The 19,593-nt window shown below is 38.8% G+C and overlaps 1 protein-coding gene across 1 annotated transcript in view; it reads right to left on the bottom strand.

Moving 5' to 3' along the window:
- The window catches only part of chrna7a (cholinergic receptor, nicotinic, alpha 7a (neuronal)), a 29,064-nt gene extending 11,221 nt beyond the window's left edge, over positions 1 to 17,843 (bottom strand). Inside the window, exons 1-7 of the mRNA XM_056233187.1 lie at positions 17,779 to 17,843; positions 15,848 to 15,987; positions 13,169 to 13,213; positions 12,517 to 12,626; positions 11,776 to 11,855; positions 8,911 to 9,078; positions 6,418 to 6,612 (exon numbers count right to left, since the gene is read on the bottom strand). Of these exons, the coding sequence (XP_056089162.1) occupies positions 6,418 to 6,612; positions 8,911 to 9,078; positions 11,776 to 11,855; positions 12,517 to 12,626; positions 13,169 to 13,213; positions 15,848 to 15,987; positions 17,779 to 17,833 (793 nt within the window). The 5' untranslated portion in view covers positions 17,834 to 17,843. The remainder of the gene's footprint in view (positions 1 to 6,417; positions 6,613 to 8,910; positions 9,079 to 11,775; positions 11,856 to 12,516; positions 12,627 to 13,168; positions 13,214 to 15,847; positions 15,988 to 17,778) is intronic.
- Between the last annotated feature and the right edge of the window lie 1,750 nt (positions 17,844 to 19,593).

The raw sequence follows: 19,593 nt of genomic DNA, 5'->3' as shown, positions 1-19,593 counted from the left end.
GGACCAGTGAACACTGAACCAGACTATTGAAATGATGAGTAGGGCTGTCAAAATTGCTCAAAAATGACGTTCGAATATTCCCTCTAAAAAAAACACATATATTCCAACTATTTGAACATCTGGTTGCGCATTTTGTCAATAACAGGACAAATTAATATACAAAGTGAGATACTTGTATAGGTAGTTTATTTAAGTTTAAACATATTTGACAACGTCTTAATTTACACAAAAACAAGTAAATCAACTAATGGCCAAGACCGCAGACCTTACTCTCGCTCGCACTCGCAGGCACTCACTCTCTCTCTCTCTCTCTCTCGCCCCTCAGCTCACGCTGTCTGCGCATAACGGTTTAAATGAACAACAATTAACAAATGTTGAGTGCTGATCAAGAGTTTTGTGCAAGCAATTTAAGGTCGCGACTCTTGTCCTAAATATAGCAGGCTTCATTCAGTGATTGAAACAAATATTATTAACATTAATTGAAGTTTTACAGTATATAGAACCGACATTGAACGCTCCGAGCGAGCTGTGCTGCGGCTATTTCGGGGCGGGCTCTGACGTGTATGATGTAATGCTAGCTCATTGGCGCACACGTTGGAGGCGCCCGTCCCATTGGATGTGCAGCTGCCGCAGCACAGCCAATGAGTAAGCCAGACACTCACTGTGCTAGCTGTGCTCAAGGGGGTAATCCATCGACCGGAAGTTGAAGCCGGCCGGGTGCCGCCATGTTGTAGCAGAACTTCACTTGCGTTAGCATTTCCATTGACTCCCATTCATTTTGGCGTCACTTTGACAGCGAATAACTTTACATCTGAGGCGTTTAAAGACTCCATTTGTCCATTATTTATTTCTAAAGAAACACGACAATGTATAAAGGGCTCCATTACCTTCTATGTTACATTATGGCCCCGTAGAAACAGATTTTGTAAAAATAGGCTAACGTTTGCATCATAACCATTCGACTCTCTGTCGCGCTGTACAGAAATTACCGTACAGACAGGAGGAGAAGCTCGCAGGCAATCAGGGGGACGTCCCGTCAAGGGAGAAGCCCATAGATAATGAGTCCATAAAAGCAACGGAAAACTTACTCCTGCTCACTCACGCCAAAGAACTCTTTGCTCAAGTTCCCCGTCTCTGCAAGATTAATGTTGGCAATTTTCACGCACAGCTACTAGAAGATTTACGTCTGTCAGACAGGTTGCTCACGTCATCAAGCTTAGTTTGAGTCTGTTTGAGTCTGCGCGTCAGGAACGGAAGTGCTCAAAAATCGCTAAAAATGGGCTTCAACTGTCTCAACTGAGTTCCAATGAGATGGCTCTGTCCACTTCTTATACTGTCTATGGCTGTGCTGCTGGAAAATGCGTTTTACATTTTAAGCTTCAGAATTTTTCCACTCGCAAAGCAGACAGCCGCGCCTCTATCGCGGGCGTGTTTTTCCACATTCGAATTTAAATTTTCACCTTCGAAGTTCTGTTTTTTAAAACTATTCGAATATATATTCGAATTTAGAATATTCGTTGACAGCCCTAATGATGAGCAAGCAATCTCATTGGCTGGAGAATTAGCAGAGGCCAATCAGCTTGTGCCATGCAGTAATGATGTGATTCACGGGCGTAATTTCCTATGGGGACAGGGGGGACATGTCCCCCCCACTTTTCAAAATGCCGTTTGTGTCCCCCCTACTTTCAAGTTCGTTTGTTATGATTTTTTTAACCGCACGCCGTCATCGCCACGGAGGTGCAGGAGATAGTCTGTGCGATGCGCGCGTCCGCGTCCACACACGTCGCGTCCACACACCATAGTCTACACTCTAAACTCATAGCTCACTGAAAGTTCTAATAAACAGGTATCGCGCTTATTCAAGCGTGAAAGAGAACTGTTCACAGACAGCGCTCCAGAATCCAGTTCTCTTTCGCGCTTGAATAATAACACACACATTTATGCCAAAATGTCCGTTTTGTCAATTGTATCCTCACAAGAACAGTCATAAATGAGTAAAATAAAATCTTAAATGAACGTCAAGAGTAAATGAGAAAATTAAATGCGAAAGATCCTATCATCAGCGACAGATCTTAAAGGGACAGCAGCCAATTCTCTCTGTCAGTAAATCTGACCTAAGAACAAAGGGGAATAGAGCAAATTACTCACTGATCTTGTCTAAAGAACGTTTGTAGCTTTAATAAGGATTAATCTATATATAATTTATCATTTATGCAGTGCAGACTATTTGATAACCTTATTCAATTTCTGTATATTTCGTACCTGTTAGACAGGAAGCGCACAGGTAAATATGACATTTATTATGGGTTTATGTGAGGATTGTTTAAAGTTCACTTAAATTAAAAGTTATATTTTTGAAGCCTAATAAATGTTTCAAATTTGGGGGGGAAAATCCTTTTCATCAAGACATCAGTAGCTATATTAATATCAATGATACTGGCCTTCATTCATAAAAAGATGCTATTAAACAATTATTAAAAATATACTGTCTTTATGTTGTTTTTACATTACAGTGGAAATTGGGTCTCACATAATTTCAATTTTATTTACACACAAAACATTAAAGGCACAATATGTAAGAATTTTTCGCCACAAGAGGGCGCAGTTTCCAACCATAACAAAGGCGTAGGTTGATGACGCAGTGATGAGCTGAATGATGGGACTTGCTGTCAAGCTGATGGATCTAATAATGTTTATGGATGAGTGCAAACATTCATGTTTTCTAACATTACAGTGGTATGAAGCAGGCCTTGATTGCTAAAGAGACAGATATCACACGCGAGTCCCGCGGATATAAAGGAATAAGGGCATTTAATTCTACCGAACTACCCGCAAGTGCTGGATTACTCACACAGGTCAGTTTATTAGACGAATTAAACTTGTGAGGTAACGCAGCGCTGCTTCACTTGGTCTAACGTTACACTATCACACTAAACAGCATTTAAATGTGTGTTGAAAGTTATAATGTTATACTACGTGTTAGTTTGTTTGCTATACGAAACTAGCAGTAAGCTAGATCAACATTAGAATAACATACTGACCATATTTACATTTACATTTATTCATTTAGCAGACGCTTTTATCCAAAGCGACTTACAAATGAGAACAATAGAAGCAGTTAAACTAACAGTAGGACAACAATACGTAAGTGCTATAACCCCTCTCAGTTTAATTTTAGTGCAGTTTTTTTTTTTTTTTTTTTTTTTGAATAGAAGAGTGTTAATAAAAGAGAAAGTGTTAATTCTACTGAATCAAGTGAATTAATTATTTCCATATTCTAACATTTCATCATGTTGAGCTAACGTTATAACATTGATTTGTTTTATGTACATTTCCTCACCTGTCTAATAAAGCTGTCAAGTCGTGACTCGTGAAGCTCTGTCGAGTCCAAGTTAGTCGCGGACGTGGAGCTCTCGGCATCTCAAAAACGCCACGCTGATATTGATCCTCATTTTAGTTCTCCTTGTTTGTCCCAAAGTCTGCTTGCCATGGATAGTCTATGTTTGAACGAAACAAGAACTGCGTGCCGCCAGAGAATGACGGGCTCTGGTGCCGCTAAACGTTACGGACTACGCAGTTGTCCACGTCTGTCGCCATGGTTACGTCATGCTGTGGCAGAACGGAAACCGAGGATAGCGCTGATATTGCGTAATTGACAGGCGACATTTTTTTCCTGGACGGCCACTTATTTAAAATGTGAATTTCTCTGAAATAAAAAATCTTTAGAGACTTTTGGGATATTGTAAGTACACAACTGCAGGAAATATATCACACTGTGCAAGTGATTTTTGGATATTTTATTAAAAAATTCTTACATATTGTGCCTTTAATGATGAAAAATTTTGACTTTATAAAATGATTCTCTCAAGTCTTGGCAATCGGCCCCTATTAAACAATAAAAAAGTAAGGAATTTTTTGGTTATACATAGTTTAGTAGCCTACTTTTATTTTTGGCAGAATTTATCATTATAATCAACTTAATTATTTCCTGGATTTTGTATCACCATTGTCCCTAAATGTATGTAAATGCAGGAAATGGGATTCAAATCGTAAAAAAATTTCCCCCATTTTGTTTCCCCCCCACTTCTCAAACCAAAGTTACACCCTTGATGTGATTGCTTGCAGATTGCATGTAAAGGACCGATCAGCCTGTGCCATCTAGAGTTTCACTGAACTAGATACATGTATGTATATACATATGCATCTAATATGCGAGTTTGAAACAGCTAGTGTACACTATAATATTTGTCTATACAGTAACTGTCAAAAAAAAAAACAGACCCACTATGAGAAATATTCAATTAGAGGAAATATGTGACAACTAGTCCCATATAGTGTATTACTGTCAAGATGATCCAAGAGAATGCAAAAAAGCAGTCAGGCTTAAATCATATTTTGGTTACTATAAAATATCATAATTTAGTGTCCTAATCACAGTAGATAAGATAAAATAAGAAGAGCTATATCAGATGAAACTTAAATGTACTGTCGTTATTGCTGGTATTTAGAGTATTGATCTTGAATAACTCTCAGAGCAACGGCCAACGACTCACTCTGTGCAAAGTAATGTTGGCAGCTTCATCACACTAATACCATTTAGGAATGACAAAATGAAAAAAATAAATCGTGTTCTGCTGTGATTTGAGGTTCAGTCTCTTCCAGAGCGCTCCCTCACTCACTGTGGCAGGATCCTTTACAATAAATCCAGCAGGCCTGATAAACAGAGGCATTGGTCCTTCAGAGCTCTCCGACTGCATCAATCTCACTACACGCCACTTACAGTAGCTTACAGCGATGGCCGCATAAATCGTGTGCCTGTGCCAAAGTGAATTTCATTTGGTGTTGGTTTAAATGTGGAAATTTCACTAAGTCAGCAAAAAAGGAAGGATAAGTCTGCCGATGTGAGAAATAAAATGATTTTTAAAATGGCAAATGTGACATTTATGCTCTTATGTTTACAGCCGTATAAGAGTGAGGCTCACATAATAAACCCCTTTAAAGGGATACTCCACTTTTTTTGGAAATAGGCTCATTTTACAACTCCCCCAGAGTTAAACTGTTGAGTTTTACCGTTTTTGAATCCATTCAGCCGATCTCCGGTTCTGGCGGTACCACTTTTAGCATAGCTTAGCATACATCATTGAAGTGGACGAGACCATTAGCATTTCTCAAACAAAAATCACCAAAGGGTTTCGATATTTTTCCCATTTAAAACTTGACTCTTCTGTAGTTACATCGTGCACTAAGACCGACGGAAAATGTAAAGTTGTGATTTTCTAGGCTGATATGGCTAGGAACTATACTCTCATTCATATCATTACGCCTGCTGCACTCATGGTACGGCAGTAAAGTTTCTTGATTATTACGCAGGAATGAGAGTATAGTTCCTAGCCATATCAGCCTAGAAAATCGCAACTTTACATTTTCCGTCGGTCTTAGTGCACGATGTAACTACAGAAGAGTCAAGTTTTAAATAGGAAAAATATCGAAACTCTTTGGTGATTTTTGTTTGAGAACTGCTAATGGTCTTGTCCACTTCAATGATGTATGCTAAGCTATGCTAAAAGTGGTAACGCCAGAACCGGAGATCGGCTGAATGGATTTAAAAACGGTAAAACTCAACAGTTTAACTCTGGGGGAGTTGTAAAATGAGCCTATTTCCAAAAAAAAGTGGAGTATCCCTTTAAAGGTGAAGTGCGTAATTTCTTTTAAAAGCTGCTTTTCCACCAAAGGAGGAGGAAATTGAAACCGAACGCAATGGAACGGTTAAGCAACGAAAACGGTTTGGCCTGATGGTGGAAATGCGGCTCATGTCTTGATGATTTCCCACGTGGAGTGGAAGGTAGAAACTAGAGATGCGCATGTATGAACATTTTGGCCGATACCGATAATTCTTTAGATTTGAAAGCCGATAACCGATATATTAGCTGATAAATCTTTTTTACAGCCTAATTACAAAAACATAAATCTCACCATTAAAAGCCATGTCTCAAACACACAATTACAATGTTCTTATTATAATTTTATACAGCCGATATGACAGACTTGCGCTGCACATGTTGCACTTTACTGCATTTTTCCTTTTTTTACGTGATTCCAATCATATTTCAAGCAATGCAAAACCATCATGTTGAACAGTGCGCATCTGAGGCGTCTCAGCTGAAGGAAATAATACATTACTTATCGGCTTTAATATATCAGCCAAATTTTCTTATCGGGATGATAACAGACGATACCGATATGGTGGCCGATATATCTTGCGTCCCTTGTAGAAACTCTGTTTTTCCTTCCCAAAAATTCAAGGCAAGGATGTTTAGGAAAGCATGACATCTCAAACTAATTACAGAGTTGTAAATCCACACTTGAATGAACACAATTCATTAACATTTTAAAATGATGACAGAGTGTCTATCTCACCGAGAGAGATCTTCTCTCCCGAGTCGGCCGGCAACAGGAAGACGAGCAGAGCCAGAGTGGAGATGAGCACACAGGGAATGAGCAGATTCAGACCGTAGTACAGCGTCCGTCTCCGCATCACCACGGTGAACGTCACATCTGGGTACGGCTCCTTGCAGCAGTCGTAGAATTTCTCATTCCTTCGACCTGGAACCTCTGAGTCACAGATAAGTGGTAACCTTATAAAGTTAATGTTTTGTGCAATGACCATTCAAACTTGTTACTGTACATTCACATTGTTTCTGGGCTGTGACTGTCACAAGGTTTAAGGTCAGTGCACCAATACTTAATATCGCCATAAATAGAAAGTGTAATGTGATAATGTCATAGTTAAAGGGTTAGTTCACCCAAAAATTAAAATGATGTCATTAATGACTCTCCCTCATGTCGTCCCAAGCCCGTAAGACCTCCGTTCATCTTCATAACACAGTTTAAGATATTTTAGATTTAGTCCGAGAGCTTTCTGTCCCTTCATTGTAAATGTGTGTACGGTATACTGTCCTTGTCCAGAAAGGAAATAAAGACATCATCAAAGTAGTCCATGTGACATCAGTGGGTTAGTTAGAGTGTGTTGAAGCATCGAAAATACATTTTGGTCCAAAAATAACAAAAACTAGGACTTTATTCAGCATTGTATTGTCTTCCGGTTCTGTTGTGGATCCGCATTCAGTGCCGCCGCTGACGTAAGACGCTGCTGACGTGTGTCTGGTGTGTGTGTGTGTGTGTGTGTGTGTGTGTGTGTGACGTAAGACGCTGCTGACGTGTGTCTGGTGTGTGTGTGTGTGTGTATTCCGGTTCTGTTGTGGATCCGCGTTCAGTGACGACGCTGACGTGTGTCTGGTGTGTGTGTGTGTGTGTGTGTGTGTGTGTGTGTGTGTGTGTGTGTGTGTGTGTGTGTATTCCGGTTCTGTTGTGGATCCGCGTTCGGTGACGCCGCTGACGTAAGACGCTGCTGACGTGTGTCTGGTGTGTGTGTGTGTGTGACGTAAGACGCTGCTGACGTGTGTCTGGTGTGTGTGTGTGTGTGACGTAAGACGCTGCTGACGTGTGTCTGGTGCGCCTGAGCTTCGTTCACAGTCTGAGGGAGACGCACGCTGGAAACAAAACAATCTTCCCAAACATGTCTAAGGATTTCCACACAGAGGAAGACTTTATGACCATATTTATTTGAACCCGAATACACGGACGCACCAGACACACGTCAGCAGCGTCTTACGTCAGCGGCGTCACTGAACGCGGATCCACAACAGAACCCGAATACACACACACACACACACACACACACACACACCAGACACACGTCAGCAGCGTCTTACGTCAGCGGCGGCACTGAACGCGGATCCACAACAGAACCTGAACACACACACACACACACACACACCAGACACACGTCAGCAGCGTCTTACGTCAGCAGCGGCACTGAACGCGGATCCACAACAGAACCTGAACACACACACACACACACACACACCAGACACACGTCAGCAGCGTCTTACGTCAGCGGCGGCACTGAACGCGGATCCACAACAGAACCGGAAGACAATACAATGCTGAATAAAGTCCTAGTTTTTGTTATTTTTGGACCAAAATGTATTTTCGATGCTTCAACACATTCTAACTAACCCACTGATGTCACATGGACTACTTTGATGATGTCTTTATTTCCTTTCTGGACAAGGACAGTATACCGTACACACATTTACAATGAAGGGACAGAAAGCTCTCGGACTAAATCTAAAATATCTTAAACTGTGTTCTGAAGATGAACGGAGGTCTTACGGGCTTGAGACGACATGAGGGAGAGTCATTTATGACATAATTTTCATTTTTGGGTGAACTAACCCTTTAAACAACCCAACCCCTCCCCGAAAGAAGTAAACTTTAGCAAACTTAAAAAAAAAAAAGAGTAGGGTACAACAGGGCTAAAGGCGCACCAGGGTAAAAGGCACATTCGACTGTATTCTCTTTTAAACCACTAGACGTTTTGCTGAATGAAACTTACCCACATAAGTGTTGATAAAAAAAAAAAAGAATGCATGAATCTACTGTAGAATAAAACTTTTTTTTTTTTTTTTTTAAAGCAGAGGGGCTGTTCTTTCTTTTGATGTATTGCATGTTAAAATTAGAATCAAGTACTTTGGCATGTTAGTCAACGTGTCAAGAAAGTGTCAAGCGTCTTTAAACAAAATGCATTTTAGAGTAAACTTTTCATTTTAAAACATTATTACAAAAGTGCACTTTTTAAAGAAACAGTTATGAAAGTGTACTCTCTTACATAACTTTTAATTTGATTAATATTATATTATCTACAAGTATAATTTTTGAAATAGATTTTAATGGCACAAGTGCACTTCTTTTTCACAAGGGAAGTCTCAGTAAGGAAAGCAATAAAATACCAATAACAACATGCATCATTTTTTTTTTTTTTTTTTTTTTTACAGTACATCACCTTACCCACAAGGTCCCACTCTCCATTAGCGATATATCCTGTGATGTCAGCATCAATCATCTGCAGGTCCAGAGACCACCCGCCATACGTCCAGGAGCCGAATTTCAGATCACACCTCTGAAGGTCAAAGGGGAACCAGCGGACATCGATGTAGCAGGTGCTCTTGAATATCCCTGTGAACATAAATGTGATTTTCAGTGGAGGGAAATCTTCATCTGAGAGCACTTTAAGCCATAATAGTACTAACTATAATAAAAAAAACAAATGCTTATCATTGATCATCACTACTATTATTATTATAAATTTACATCTCATGCAAAAATGTGAAAATTCGATTTATATGAACCATAACAGTGATGAAAATGAACATTTGGGGAACTGTTCAATGAGGCGGCTGCCACAACATAAATTGAAGGTGCCAGTAAAGACATACGCATGTAATTTAGCATGGATGCCTCAGTGCTTTCATTCCCATAAAGCATAACTAGGCTTCTGATAAAGCTTTGTGGAGGTTCAGGAGAAGGCAATCTCTTTAATGTCACTACATCGAGAATTTACTGCAAACTCACTGCCAGGACTACATCTCCTCATGAATCAAATGTCTACCTCGGGATAGAGCCGGCTCCAGCTTTCACAGCGAGAAACAAGAGGAGAAAACTAAATGAAGTAGTGGAGGCGAATGCTGAACGGGCAAATCTACATTCACATCAAAGAGGTTATCACAACTACGTAACTTTTGGCCAATACAAAAGTGGTTTTGGATTTCATTCTTCTGACACTTACTGATGTGGATGCAGCATCATGCTAAAGCAAAGCATTATTGCATAAATATCCAATTTGTCATACATGATTATTTGTCACTATTTTATTTCCACAACAAAAAAGTGTTATAATAAGCTCAGCGGTGGCCTTAAAGGGATACTCCACTTTTTTTGGAAATAGGCTCATTTTACAACTCCCCCAGAGTTAAACTGTTGAGTTTTACCGTTTTTGAATCCATTCAGCCGATCTCCGGTTCTGGCGGTACCACTTTTAGCATAGCTTAGCATACATCATTGAAGTGGACAAGACCATTAGCATTTCTAAAAAAAAAATGACCAAAGAGTTTCGATATTTTTCCTATTTAAAACTTCTGTAGCTACATTGTGCACTAAGACCGACGGAAAATGTGAAGTTGCGATTTTCTAGGCTGATATGGCTAGGAACTATACTCTCATTCCTGCGTAATAATCAAGAAACTTTACTGCCGTACCATGCGTTCAGCAGGCGCAGGCACTTAGTCCCGGTCACGTTGGAAGTTACCGAGCTGGGGACTATTTTCAGGCGCTGCGTCATATAATTGCGCCTGCTGCTGCATATGCTAAGCTATGCTAAAAGTGGTACCGTCAGAACCGGAGATCGGCTGAATGGATTCAAAAACGGTAAAACTCAACAGTTTAACTCTGGGGGAGTTGTAAAATAAGCCTATTTCCAAAAAAAGTGGAGTATCCCTTTAAGCAAGGATTCCTGTTGGTTTGCATCAATGGTATATTATTTTATTACGTGCACTTTCAGCTTCATGAACAGGCAGCTCAACATAGAAATAATCCAACCTTATTTGATTAAAACTATATACAATTATACAGCGTTTTACGTTGGAATAATGCCGCGTTCCAGGCAACCTGTAACCCGTGTTTTTCCAACCTTATACCCGTGAAAGTGCACTGGAACGGCAGTCAAAGCCGTGACTTCCCACCCGTGAATTCGTACTAGATCGATGTACTCCCAGTTACGAGTTGAAAAAACACGGGTTACAGGTTGCCTGGAACGCAGCATAAGCCTCGCCCTTTCACGCAGGGCAACTTCACTTCACTTTTGGTAGACTGAATAAAGCTTTTCTTTTGTTGTCCGATATCTTTTGTTTTTCAGCACCACTGGCATATGTACGTTTCATTTCCAGCTCAAAATAACATTTTAACCTAACGGCAAAAAAGGCAAGGAATAGGCACCAATATTATAGTTCAGATCGCTTAAGCCGTTCGCGGGGGTGGGAAACGTCGCCATGGTAACCGCGAGTTTGACCAATCAGAGACGTCATGTGTTTTGCTTAGAATTGTGGGTAGTGTAGTATTTCTCCAGAAGATTGCAAATAACAAGGTTGATTTCATACCTTGTGGCTTTTATAGGAGCAGAATGGTTTAGAATGGTTTAGACCTTGAATGGTTTAGACATTATGGCTGAAAATCAATATCCTACGCTACGGAGAAAATGAATGGGATTTTGCTGGTCTGTTGGGGACCCCCTTGGAGGGCGGGGCCTGTTTCAATAGAAACGGGTGAAACATATAGGTCAGGCCGCCCCTGAATAAGCTTATCGAGATTGAGTAGTGATGCGTTTCTGCCAGGTAATTGTGACTTTACACAGTTTAGCCTATTTTAGTGTGTTCACATTCGTCAAGTTTGGTTCCACTAAAACAAACTTGGGTGTTCGATTAAGGGTGTGTTCACACTTGTAGTTCGGTTCTCTTGGTTCGGTCAGGACAAAAAAAAAAAAGTGTAAAAAAAGTTGTTTTGTATCTTTAGGGTTGGTGTTAAAAATGACTGTGAATGTTAAGTGAACCAGCACTAAATGTATATCCTATTATTTTCTTCTTTGGTCCGGATCAAGAGAACCAAACTGTAAGTGCGAACTGCGAACACATCCTAAGTTGTGACTTTGTTCATTGTGACTTTACCCCTTATTTTAAATTTTATATTACAAGTACCCATTTTATTTGTTCATTCTGTGCTTGAAATGGGCGTCCACAGCAATCCAACTGTTGTAGAATATAATTTTTTTTCTAGACCAAGTGGTAAATATGACATGTGGCACCACACACATCTGAACAGTACCTGGTGGGAGGTATTGGCAGGCACCAGAGGAGTTCACCAGCACATTAGTGTGAAATGTGGCGTCAAACCTTTCATCGGCACTGTGGAGAACACAAGACTCATTTTAACACAAGAGTGTGAGACATGAACATCTCAGGGGAACACTTAGAAACACTTCTGATAAGTCCAATGCAAAGTAAATGCAATTTTTAAGCACAGGATTTCTGGAAAATGTCAAATTAAAATTGCCTTGCAGTTTCAATTTCACAAATGTGTTCGTCTACATTAATTCTCATTCAGGTAATGGAGGCATGTTCAAGAATAAAGAATTCAGTCTCAGAAATCCCTGAGGAAAACACCATGATTGTCCGGACCAACACAACCAATACATAAATCAAATGAAATTGCAACTTTGCACCAGTGGTCAAATTTGATTGCATTTTAGCTTCCATTTTCGTGATTCACCGACCTGATTTATTTGACCTCAAAGTAGAGGCGAATTCTGCATTTTCTGTGGCAGATTCTACTACATCTACTCCTGCTTTTCCAGACAGGAACAAATGAGGCCAAACCTTTTTTCCATGACACAGTGCAAACTCAGTGTCCATTCCCAGCACTTCTTTCCAGGCAATTTACCACTCTTCAAGAAGTCCTTCATGTACAGGATTTACACTTGAAAAGCTACGTTTGGTTTTTATGGAACCCTTTTCTTGCTAATGATACGTATGAATTTTTCGATATCTCCCTGTGTAAAGAACAAACCTGTTATAAAGTAAGATGTCAGGCTTCCAGATCTGACTGTCAGGGAATCTCACATTCGTCACTCCAGGATATTCAGAGGAGTTCCACTGAAGATAGTAGTCATACCAGTACTAAGATATAGAGACAAACTGCAGGTCACATAACGCACAGAAGTCAAACTTTAAAATGTGTGATTGGTGCAAACTGAATTAGGCATGTGAACTTGAATCTGAACCCGAATCAAATGTCAAATGCCCTTCAGAATCTAAAGAGCTTAGGGCAGATATATTACTGTATTCAGGAAACATGACCACGAATTATAATGCATAAATTCTGTTAAGAATTATTTTATGGAGCAAAGTCAAGAACTTGCTGAGATCTTCTAACACCGTTAATAAGGTATTCAAATTCATTGGCACACCATACAGAATATATATACTGTATATATACACACACACACAAGTATATCCACATACATAGATTATAGTCATGTAAAACAGCATGTGAATCTCAAGTGCTTGATTGCTTGTATCATCACAAAATGTAAAGAATATTATCGCTTAAGTGTGACTACAAGGCATTAAGATTTTATGAACATTAAACATGACTTTCTGAAAGCTGCTTTGAAAGATGTGTATTGTGAAAGCGTTTGACGTGTGTGTTGTTGTCTTACCAGCTGCAACCAAATGTTGGTTGTAAGTACTTGGTTCTTCTCATCCTGTAGATGGACAAAGATGCACCGATAAGATAAAAACTGAGAAAAAACGCTTCCAAGACATGTTTTAAAATCATAATTTACATAGTCTTAACTCTTCAGACAAGGGTCAAGAAGAGTACACTTTAGCATATTTTTACTGAAATAATATACTTAATAAAATATATAAGTGAGAACTGGATGTAATGTTTTCACACACTAAATTGCACATTAACTGCAAATAAATGAAAATATATTATAGTTTATTATATTATATGTTTTAAGTTATCTGGATTACAGATTGAAAGATATTAAAATCAACTGAAATTATAGAAGTCAGGGTAGCATCATATTTAATTTTTGACAGGAATTAAAAACAGGCTGTCAGGGATACAAATATGGATTGTACTGTTGTTTAAGAAAATGCCAGTTGTTTAGCTGATGAAACATCTTTCAGTATTGGCAAAAACTCCATGAAAGAGTTGAATGATGGGGAAAATTATGTGGAAGTGATCAGAAACAATTCAATGGTACATCGGGGTATTAATTTTATACATTATACATATTATAAATCTCTTTTAAATTAGCATGGCACAAAAATTCAGCACTTTTCTTAACAATCACTTTTGAAATTTGACTGATACGCGATCGCGAAGTTGATTCTGAGGCTAATTTGATGTAATATTTAATGTTTTAAAAAATATTTTAGATTTGTGTGACATAAAAATTGTTGTCTATATTTTGAGACAAAGGTCTTGTTAATGATTTTCAGTTCTGTTCAAGGTAATAAAAGCAACAGTTTTTCAATAACAGAAGAATATGTTAAAGTATGGTATTTGGGGTAAAAGGCACAAAATACCTTTTTTGGACTTTTCCAGTTGTTGACATGACAGATTCAGATGGGAAATATCATATATTAAGTTGGGTTTCTACCTTAGAGATAATCACCACATTTATAATGAAACCATCATATTGGAATGCTTTCAGAATCGTTACTTTACTTTTTAAATATTTTATTTTATTAAGTAGTCCATGTGACATCAGTGGCTTAGTTAGAATGTTTTGAAGCATCGAAAATACATTTTGGTCCAAAAATAACAAAAACTAGGACTTTATTCAGCATTGTATTGTCTTCCGGTTCTGTTGTGGATCCGCGTTCAGTGCCGCCGCTGACGTAAGACGCTGCTGACGTGTGTGCGTCACTTCGGAATGGTCCGAAATTTGGTGACTTTGTTGGTACTTGGTATATGAACACCCAAAAAAATTGGGGACAGGATTTGAATAGTCTAAGTGGTTCTAAAAAAATGGTTACATTTAGGACCTTCGGGTCCAAATGGACCCGCATAGGAAATGAATGGGAAATTGGCAAAAATGTGAAAATACAGAGTTTTTTTGTGCGTACAATCTACAAATTAGCCACGATCCAGAAAAAAAAAGCACACAACAGTGAAGGGGTGAATCTATAAAACATCAAGAGTGCAAAACAGACACATCCACACACACACAAACACACTTTTATACACATACACACTAATAAATTCAGATTACATATGGGTTTTGAATTTTTAAAATGCTCAGTTTGTCCACCAGATGGCATCCATCTCATTTCAAAAATTGCTTTCATGAGGCCTAGGCTTGACTCTTAAATGAAATACAGCTAAAAAAAAAAAAAAAAAAAAATTCTATTATATTTAATGGGGAAAAAATGCAGTAGCACCTCAATGCAGTACATAAGATCCACGGGGAGGAGTCGGATCATGATCCAAGGGGTGGAGATGGGTAGGATTAGGGGTGGGTTTAGGGATTAGGGGTGTGTTTAGGGATCAGGGGGCGGAGATGGGTAGGATTAGGGGTGGGTTTAGGGATTAGGGGTGTGTTTAGGGATCAGGGGGCGGAGATGGGTAGGTTTAGGTCTATGTAAGGTGGGAGGAGTTGGATCTGGATCCGACTCCTCCCCGTGGATTTCATGTTCTGCAGTGAGGACCATCTCAAAAAATGGGTCATAATTATTGCATTAATATTAATTATAAATCATTTTTATTTTTGAAATTATCTCAAAACACCAAAAAAGAAAAGAAAAAATATTATAAAAAACAAGTAAAAAAAAAAAGATTTTTTAAAAATAAATATTAGTCCCACCCTTCCGGCCCATTTGGACCCGAAGGTCCTGAGTGTGACTCTAAAATGAAGGACCCCAGAGGGTTAAAGATGTCTATCAGATGTTAGTAAACAGCAGATGCTTTCCAGATGAAGTGATCTTTAACAGACATGTTGCATACGTACCACGTGTGCTATCTGGGAACCCTTTAAGTATTAACTTAAACATTATTAAACGCGTATTATTTTGGCTAGTATTTGTATCAATACTGTGTGTCTTTTGCCCCATGCTGGTTTTACCCCGGGTAAAAGGCCCTCCTCACCACCTCAAACATTTAGAAGATTTTAAACAAACACACAAACAAACAAACAAACAACTTTTATGATTTATTTTCACACTAAATCTGTTGCTCCATCAATATTCAATAAAAACAGACTTGTGATATATAACCTGCTGGCAGAACAAATTTACTAGGATTAACCGAAAGCATCGTTCATGGTCATGCTTTATCCGCCGAATATTCAGTGTTTCATCTCTTATTATTGAATGAATAAACTTACCACGTCCATAATCTGCATGAGACTGAAGGTGAAATACACAGTGAGTGAGTGTGTGTCATTGAACACGGGTCTCTCCAGTGGGTTATAGTCTTTCATCAGGTCTCTGTAGAGTCTCCTCTGATGCTCTCCCTGAAGTGACACTGCCAGAGAACGAACAATGTGACACGGTTGCAGATTTGACCCTCACTGCGAGTGAGTGAGACGTTCAAGAGAAAGAGAGAGAGTGCTGGCGAATCAACAGAGACATTCAGACGAACTCGTATTGATCTGAAACTCTCAGCAAAGCGTTTCTGCTGGGTTTCAGTGATTAAATCTCCAGCAGGACGTCTGACTGATCAGACTCAAGCACTTTCCTTAAAGGGATAGTTCACTTTGAAATTAATTTTTGATATGTTTTAGCTTACCTCAAGGGCATCCAAGATGTAGGTGTCTTTGTGTCCGCAGTATTTTCAATTTTGATATTTTTAGGTCAAACCGTTCTTGTCTGTCAGTCATATAATGCAGGTCTATGGTCACCACCTCAAAGAGCATGCACAGAGAAGTCCAAATTACACATGATTTAATGACTCGTAAATGTAAGTACACATTGATGGCCTAAGACACGAAACGAGCGGTTTGTGTGAGAAAATGATCGGTTTTACCTCTTGTAAACACAGCCACGTCCAAGTGATCTGAGGGCGCCGGCGCTTCGGCCTTTTCCGGCAAGCGCCGGAAGTGATCTCTCTGAAAAAATTCAATGTTGTCTGTTGATATATCGAAATCGTCTTCCATTGTGATTTTTCCTGTATATCTAAATATGTTTAGATCTTCACAGTGAAAGGTATACTTCCGAAATCTCTGTGTAAACAATGAGTGACATACTCACGCGTTAGAGATCACTTGGACCTGGCTGTGTTTACAAGAGGTAAAAACGATATAAATACTGTTCGTTTTCTCACACAAACCGCTCGTTTCGTGTCTTAGGCCATCAATGTGTACTTACATTTACGAGTCATTAAATCATGTTTAATTTGGACTTCTCTGGTCATGCTCTTTGAGGTGGTGACCATAGACCTGCATTATATGACTGACAGACAAGAACGGTTTGACCTAAAAATATCAAAATTGAAAATACTGCGGAAACAAAGACACCTACATCTTGGATGCCCTTGAGGTAAGCTAAAACATACCAAAAATTAATTTCAAAGAGAACTATCCCTTTAAGTAAGCTTTAGCTATTTTTGTTGCCAGATTTGGACAGCAAAGTTAATCAAGATATTCTTTTTTTTTTTTTTTAAGTAAAAAGCAAAGTTAACTCTAGCTTATTTCCTAAAGTTCATTCGCCGCCATCTCTCATCTAGCTAAGGGATCTTTCTCCCAGTGTAATTCACTTAAGATCACATCCATTCATAATGTAATTCCACCGAGGACATCCAGATTACGTCAGGCTTTTCCTTTATTCCACGATGCACCTGTTATTCACCAGAGATGAGAGATCTGCCAATATCAGAGACACATATTGTGCACAAACACAAAGTGTCCAGTGTAACCGCATATTCACGGGCACTAATGGAAGCGCATTTAAAGACTTGCTGAAAAATGGTAACAGAACGAGAACCTAATTATACAGCAAAGACATTGCAATTAGAAAAATAAAGATAAACTAACTCTCATTCTGATCATTATATAAGACACACATAAACTTGCAAATGAACTGCCAACATAAAGCTGTGACCTTACACTTGATCAGACCGGTCAATATTCTGGCTTGTATCCTCATATAAATAAGCATAAAAAAACATCAACCTTATTTGATGTCACAGCTGAAATATTATAATACAAATTCAGCAGACATTTACTGTAACTCTGTAATCTTACAAGTAAGCAGGAACTATTATTGAACATAATTCTACAAAGCTCACATATACTCAAATGTCCATTAGGTTTCTTACCACTCCATAGGCAGGCTGTGGTGGTCAAATAAAGAGTATATTCCCAAATTCCCATGTTTCTATCAAAATTAATTTATTATCTATGTGATGTAGTTTTTTTATTTATTTTTTAGGTCTGTGGTAAAGAATCTCTCGGCATCTCACAGGCAGAAGTGATAGAGTCTCAAACAGCAGCATCAACAAAAGAGCACTAAGCTCCGCCCTCTCCAGCTCTCTCTCTCTCTCTCTCTCTCTCTCTCTCTCTCTCTCTCTCTCTCTCTCTCTCTCTCTCTCTCTCTCTCTCTCTTCAAAATTGCTTTATTGGCATGACTGTACAATTGCCTACTGCCAAAGCTTTGGAATACATAGAATAATTAGAAAGACATCAAAATAGTAAAATATTATAACATCTAAAAGTACAAATTAAATTAATTGTACAAACAGTGTAAAATAAACCTCATGGAGTTGGTTGTCTCACGCACTGAAAATAAATGTGTTGGATTTAGATGATTTAATCATGTACTGTATTAGGTAATTCAAACATTAAGCTTTTAATGTTGTTTATGTGTCTTTGTGGTGTTTTTAATATGCTTTTAGACAAACCATGTGTAAGTCTACGAGTATACTCGAGTATTTTCTCCTTAAAACTGCAGTGAACCAAAGACAGTCTCAAAAACACGGTTTGAAATCGCTGGTGTTTCTGACGTCACAAACGACCTTGTAACCAATCAGATCAAGTGTGATCGTCAACCAGTGTGAATTCTGTGTTTTATGATTTAATACAACTTTATATAAACTTTAACAATTTAATCAAGCTTTTAAAATGTAATCAAATGAAAATGTAACAAATAATTTACAACAAAACATTGCTTTTTTTGTCAAATACTGCACAATAGAACATAATCTTAAAACATGGATTAAAAAAAATTTCTTGGTTGTATGATATTCCTTAGAAATAATAATATTAGTAATGCTTTGAACTTTGATCTGCTGGTGATGACGTAGTACGAGTGTGTGTGATCGTGTGTTAAAGGAACACTCCGACTTTTTGGGACTTTAGCCTATTCACCTTATCCCCCAGAGTTAGATAAGTCCATACATACCTTTTTCATCTCCGTACTGCTACTTGGGCGGAGTGATAACCGCAGCACCTGAGACGCGCTCTCTGCTCCTCACCACGCCGCGTCTCAGGTGCTGCGGTTATCACTCCGCCCAAGTAGCAGTGCTTCGCCTTCAGAGAATATAGTTCCCAGTATTTATACGGTTAAAATATGTCTGTGTCTCATGTGACTTTGTTTTTTGTACACTCTGTGACTATACAAATCACAACATGTAAATAGGAAAATGTTTGCGTTATTTTGTCACTTATTTGGATTAGTATGCTAGCTGCAACCATTTACATCCAGTCTTTGTGCTAAGCTAGGCTAGCGGTGGGTGCGTCAAACAGACTTATAGCACGCACGGAGATGAAAAAGGTATGTATGGACTTATCTAACTCTGGGGGATAAGGTAAATAGGCTTAAGTCCCAAAAAGTCGGAGTGTTCCTTTAAGAGAAACCTTTGACGGTCTTCAGACTGCGAACACAAAGAAGCACGGGACCATTTAAAAGCGTCTTCCTTTCAGCTTGTACCGAATTGAGTCGAAATAGTCTTGGCTATTGGACCCGCAGTTCGCCCGTCCCGATTGATTCCCAAACCACACCGTGACAATGTAAATATTATTCCACCCGTTACATAAAATGTATGCGGTTCACCCGTCGATGTTACGTTTTGAATAGACAAGGAAGAGAGAGAGAATCCAAATGCACAGAGTTTTAATAACAAGAGGCAAACACA

This window comes from Rhinichthys klamathensis, unplaced genomic scaffold (assembly GCF_029890125.1).
Source record: "Rhinichthys klamathensis goyatoka isolate OS25496 unplaced genomic scaffold, OSU_Roscu_1.1 h1tg000362l_1, whole genome shotgun sequence".
NCBI lineage: Eukaryota > Metazoa > Chordata > Actinopteri > Cypriniformes > Leuciscidae > Rhinichthys > Rhinichthys klamathensis.
This window is presented reverse-complemented; position numbering and strand designations above follow the sequence as displayed.